This window comes from Lepidothrix coronata, unplaced genomic scaffold, assembly GCF_001604755.1.
Source record: "Lepidothrix coronata isolate B3197 unplaced genomic scaffold, Lepidothrix_coronata-1.0 Scaffold198, whole genome shotgun sequence".
Lineage (NCBI taxonomy): Eukaryota > Metazoa > Chordata > Aves > Passeriformes > Pipridae > Lepidothrix > Lepidothrix coronata.
Genome location: NW_016690378.1, coordinates 1,165,260 through 1,170,292, shown reverse-complemented (window position 1 = coordinate 1,170,292; position 5,033 = coordinate 1,165,260). Strand labels below are relative to the sequence as shown.

At 44.5% G+C, this 5,033-nt stretch overlaps 1 protein-coding gene across 1 annotated transcript in view; it reads left to right on the top strand.

Moving 5' to 3' along the window:
- Window positions 1-4,130, top strand: part of PRDM2 (PR/SET domain 2) — a 59,108-nt gene extending 54,978 nt beyond the window's left edge. Inside the window, exon 9 of the mRNA XM_017832006.1 lies at window positions 2,899-4,130. Coding sequence (XP_017687495.1) covers window positions 2,899-2,908 — 10 coding nt within the window. The 3' untranslated portion in view covers window positions 2,909-4,130. The remainder of the gene's footprint in view (window positions 1-2,898) is intronic.
- The last annotated feature ends 903 nt before the right edge of the window (window positions 4,131-5,033 follow it).

Genomic DNA, 5,033 nt, shown 5'->3' with positions numbered 1-5,033 from the left:
CCAGGGGCAGCCACAGCTTCTCTGGGCAACCTGTGCCAGGGCCTCCCCACCCTCACAGGGAGGAATTTCTTCCTTGTATCTAATTGAGGTGTGCATTTGAAAATTCAGGGTAGATTTTCCCACATATTTTCTCTCTTTGGATTTTAGGCTTTTAAAATATTTTTCTCCTTGAGGTTTCCCACAGGATCCAGGCACTGCCTCACTGCCTGCACTAAAACACAGACGTTATTGATTATAAAGGAACTTTTACAAATGATAATTAATGTTTTGACAGAAAGCGTTACTTACATGGAAACATTCTTGACAGAAAGAAACTAAAATTTCTCTCTTCTAGTTATAGTAAAGAACTGGAGCCAAACAAACTGAACTTATTTTGGATATTCTGCTGTTTCCCTTGGTAACAGTCCTTATATGGGACAACAAAAATCTGGCCTTTGTTGACCTCCCCATTTCCACTTTCTGGTTCTTCCACACTGAATCCTTCAGGATTGAATTCACAAAGGCTGGAGAGGGTGATTTACACAGAACAATAACAAAACTTCTGGCAGACGATTTTAACCACCAATTTTAATTTGGAAATAATTGAATTGCTCACTTTTCAAAATTTCTGTGGCTTTGGTTTTCTGTTGTAATGGAAAATTCTGCACTTCTTTATGTCTTAACTTGCAGTTACACTGTGTAAGGACAAACTAAATGACATCTCCTTTAAAGGGCTTATATGGAACTCTAAAAATAACCTCGAGAAAAACCTGGCTTTTAACTTTTTTGAGACGTGTTGCTATGTAATAAAATTATATTTCAGAAGATGTTCCCTTGGAAAAACTTAAGTAGTTGGGTTTGGTTGGAATTTGGAAGAATTTGCCTAGAGAAGGAAGGTGTGGAATTACCTGTGGGGGTGCACAGGTGTGAGGGGGAGCAGACAAGTATGTGCATGATAGGAAAAGATGCCGAATTTAGAAACAAATAGGGGACTTTTTGGAATCTTTCAGTGTAAGGAAGTTTAGCTTGGGTTTACATCTGAACTGAAATTGTGTGTTTAGAGCAGGGTAGAAACCTTTCAACTTCCTTTGCTCTGAGTCATGTTTTCAGGCTTTCTCCTTGAAATCACAGCTGACAGGGGGTGTAAAATTAAAAATTTGCAGTTAAAATCTGTGATTTTCACTTTCACTTTGGGATTCTTGGGGTTAGTTTAAAACTTGGAAGTGAAACAACTTCTGTGCAGTAAAGGCACTGCAGTGACCTGCACGTGTCCTTGTCACGTCAGAAGTGTTCTGCAGACCCTGACCTGGGCAAAAATCATCAGATGTGGTGGTAGTCTCATGTGAAATCATTGCTTTTCCATAAATATGTCTTTTTAAAACCTGGTATGGACTGTCCTGAGAAAACAGACCGTGACTCTTCTAGTTCTTGACATAACTGGGGGTTTGTCTGTCCCAGCTGGAGGGGCTGGGATGTGAGGGGGGAGGCTGGATGATGCTTCCAGTTGACATTGTCTGTTCCCTGCTTAAATAAACTCACGGGGAAAGTTCAGAATTAGGCAAAAAATCCCCTCTTGCCTTCAGAAGTGGCTCTTGGTGCTTCCCGTGTGGGTGGAACGTAGTTTTCTTTTCTCACAGCCGACCGAAGCCTCTGTAGGACCCTAAAACCTGTCTTCTGGTCCATGTGAGTGAGTTTTTCTGCCTCTCTGTGCAGTTACAGGCTCCGGGTGGCCTCTAGATGTCCCTCCTCCTCCTCACATAACACCAGCGCCAGGCAGTGCAGGAAATCCGGCTGCACCTCATCCCACTTCTTCAAGGAATAGAGCCCTCGGCACATCCGACCAAACCAGGTACGGAACAGGGAACAGCACCGGGAGGATGCTCGGGGCTCACCTGGCCTGTGTCCCCAAACTGTTCCACGTGTCTGTGGGCAAGGAGTGCAGAGCACTTCACAGATACACTCCAAGCCTCAGAAAACCCACAGTGTGCTTGCTCTTGCAGCTGGTCCCAAGGAATGGGTGCTTACATACTCTGGATTAAAAGGATTTTTTAGGAGAGTCAGCCCTTTAGCCCCACGGAAGGTGTAAGGAGGGTTTTCTTTTGTTTGTGGTCTTTTAAGACCTGAGGGGTTTCTCCTCTGGATCCTGGGGAGCTTGAAGATGGTGTGAATTTTTGTAAGAATGGGGTTTATGCCCATCATGGTATTTGTATTTAGTCGTAGTAGTGGGCCAAGTGCTTTGAGGTCTTTTAGGCTGAGTATTGACTCCGTCCAAGAAAAGAAGGACACCTGGGATGTGTGTTGTGCTTTCTGCTCTGGTGGCCTGCCCGGAGCTCAAAGAGCAGCATTACAATGCAAACTGCAGTGCTGTGATAACATGAAAACCATCAGTTGGGTTGTGAGATAAACTGTGTAATGAACCTCTGCGGGTTTGGGCAAATTAATGTGTATTGGTGAGGCTGAATCGATTTACTGTTGGTTTTAACAAGGCACCGTTTTCTGCTCCTTCATTTCCCCACCATTAACATGCAGATAATGATCTCCTTTATACTGCTGTAACAGCTAAGGAACACGATACTTAACACGTGTAAAGCTAAAGGTGAGAATGAGCACCAGCAAAATCAAGATGCTGCAACCTGAAATTTATTCTTTCTTAAATATGTTACAAAAAAAAAAACCTTTTTGGGGGAAGGTTAGTAAAATGCTGAAGTTTACTACCTCCTGAATGGTGGGAGTGGTGGTTAATGAGATGTTAACACCCCTAATTGGCACAGTTGTGGGAAAATTAAATCCTGGGCATCTCTTCCCTGCTCAGCACTGGCTGAATGACTTGTCCTGCTTCAGCTCCGTGTGATGGGACAGGTACTGTGACTACTCATCTGAAAGCTATCTCTGATTAAATGCAACTCTGTGTATTTTCAGGAACTTCTGACTGGAAAAGGTGAGATGAAGGAATCCTCCAGTCTTGTCCTCTCCTGCTTTTCCTCGGGTGAGGTGGGACCGGTTCCTCGGCAGACAACAGGGACAGTGGTTTCTTCTGCTGGAAGCACTCCTGTCATCTCATCCTTCCTTCCAAAGGAGAGAGCACAGAGCAGCTCCTGCCTTTTCTGGAGAGTGGTGAACTGTGGGTGCTGGGAGAGGGGGGTCTCGGGGTGCCCTGGCACCAGGAGCCCACAGACCCACAGCCAGTGCAGCAGCCTGGGGGAATGGTCAGGCATTTGCAGGCAGAGTCCTTGTGTTCAGAGGATGGACGGGTCTGGGTGAGTCTCCTCTTTCTGGGAGGGCACAGAGGGGTTTAACATACTATGCAATTAAATTCTGAAAAGACTGTTACACCATTTTAGTTTCTACTTTGCATCCTAACGGGTAAAGAACAGGGCATCCCACAAAAACACCACTGAAGGGAGTGGGGGGTTTTGCTGAGGTTTCCACGGGTGAAGTCTGTGGATACTCCATTGGCTTTAATGGGTGTGTTGCTGCTGGTTTTGAAGTGCATCAGGACTTTTTTGGGAAGGCCACCTGTTCTATGATCTCAGTGAATGCACTGACAGCCCAGGTTCATAAAGGGACAAGCATCCATTTCTCAAAAGCTGCCATTACTTTTGTTGCCAGTCTGGTGGTTTTGCTCGAGTCAGGATTTATTTGTTTAGTGAGAGTAACAAACACAGGTGTTGCTGTGCAGTATCAGGCAACGCTTGCCTTGAAGTACAACACTTGTCCTTAATTACATCCCTTGTCCTTAAATAGGAGGCCTGTGTTTGTTGGGACTCTACAAACGCATGTTTAGTTTCAGTGGTCCTGTCCAGAGGGAATCCACGAAGGCAGCTGGCAGCCAGTAAAGAGAAATTCCACAAACAGAGGGATCAGCTGGTAAAGTGCAGTGCAGAGAGTCTGTTACCTGTTTCTTGCCCCCAGATGGTGACAATCACACCCAGGTACATCGTCTCACAGGGATGTCTCTGCCCATTTCACCTCCCAGCCAAGACACATTTTTCCAGGATCCCTGCCCGTGTAATATCCAGCTTTGGACCAAGGAGGCCAAGAGGGTTGACTGCCCTATTTCCCTCTTGTTTCAGCCAGTTTATTCCCATCCTTGTCTTTGCACTCCACACAGATAAGCACAGATCTGTGTATGCACACGTTAGTTAAAAAAACAAACAAGTGCCCAGTTGATTCTCCTTCCCACCACCCTGGAAGAGTCAAAAAAAGGCTCAATTTTATATGGATCTTCATATATATATATATATGACAGATATTAATATATATGTATGAAATTGCTGAGAACAGTTACTTTTGTATAGTTTTGATGAAAATCAAATTGTTCAAAGTGAACACAAAAGCTTTAAAGAAGAAACGTTGGGTTTGTTCACCGTAAAAACGTTTCAGGTATGTGCTGAGTTGGAAAGAAAAGGTCTTCAGGACCTTGTATTATCTCACTACAGATTTTTTTGGATAACCCAACCCCTCTTGGAGGCTTTCTAAGTGCAGTTGTGGTTTGGGGGAAGGCTGAGATGCTGAGAACTAGTTGAGCCATAAAAAGCTACATCCCCTTCCACGCTGGAAGTGATGCTTCCAGTCCAAGACTGTGGGACCACTGGGATGCTCGTGCCATTGCTGGCTGCTCTGTCCCATTCCTGGAGTGGAGAGTCTCTAGGATTTGTTCCCTTTGGAGGTTTTTGCTAGCAATAAGCTCCTCCTGAAATCTGGGATTTAGTAATTCCAAACGAAGGCTGGAATTTTTCACTGAGGTTCTCATTAATTCATTTTGAGTAGTTGGAAGGGAGTATCCAAATCTGCTAGGCAGCTTGGTAAATATTGGTCAAATAGCACAAGAAATTAAGTTTCCTGGCCTTATGTGTGTCTCCCAGAAGCTGGTGTGCACAGACAGCTCTCTGAGCAGTTTGCCTCACTTCAGTTTTGCTCATTTTTTATTTTCTCTCCACACTTTCTCTCATCATGTGACATTAGTATGGTAAACCCTGTTCCTTCAAACAGGAGTTCTCTTCCTGTGTGCCTGGACAGCATCTAGATCACTTGGAAAATGAATATACAGTGCT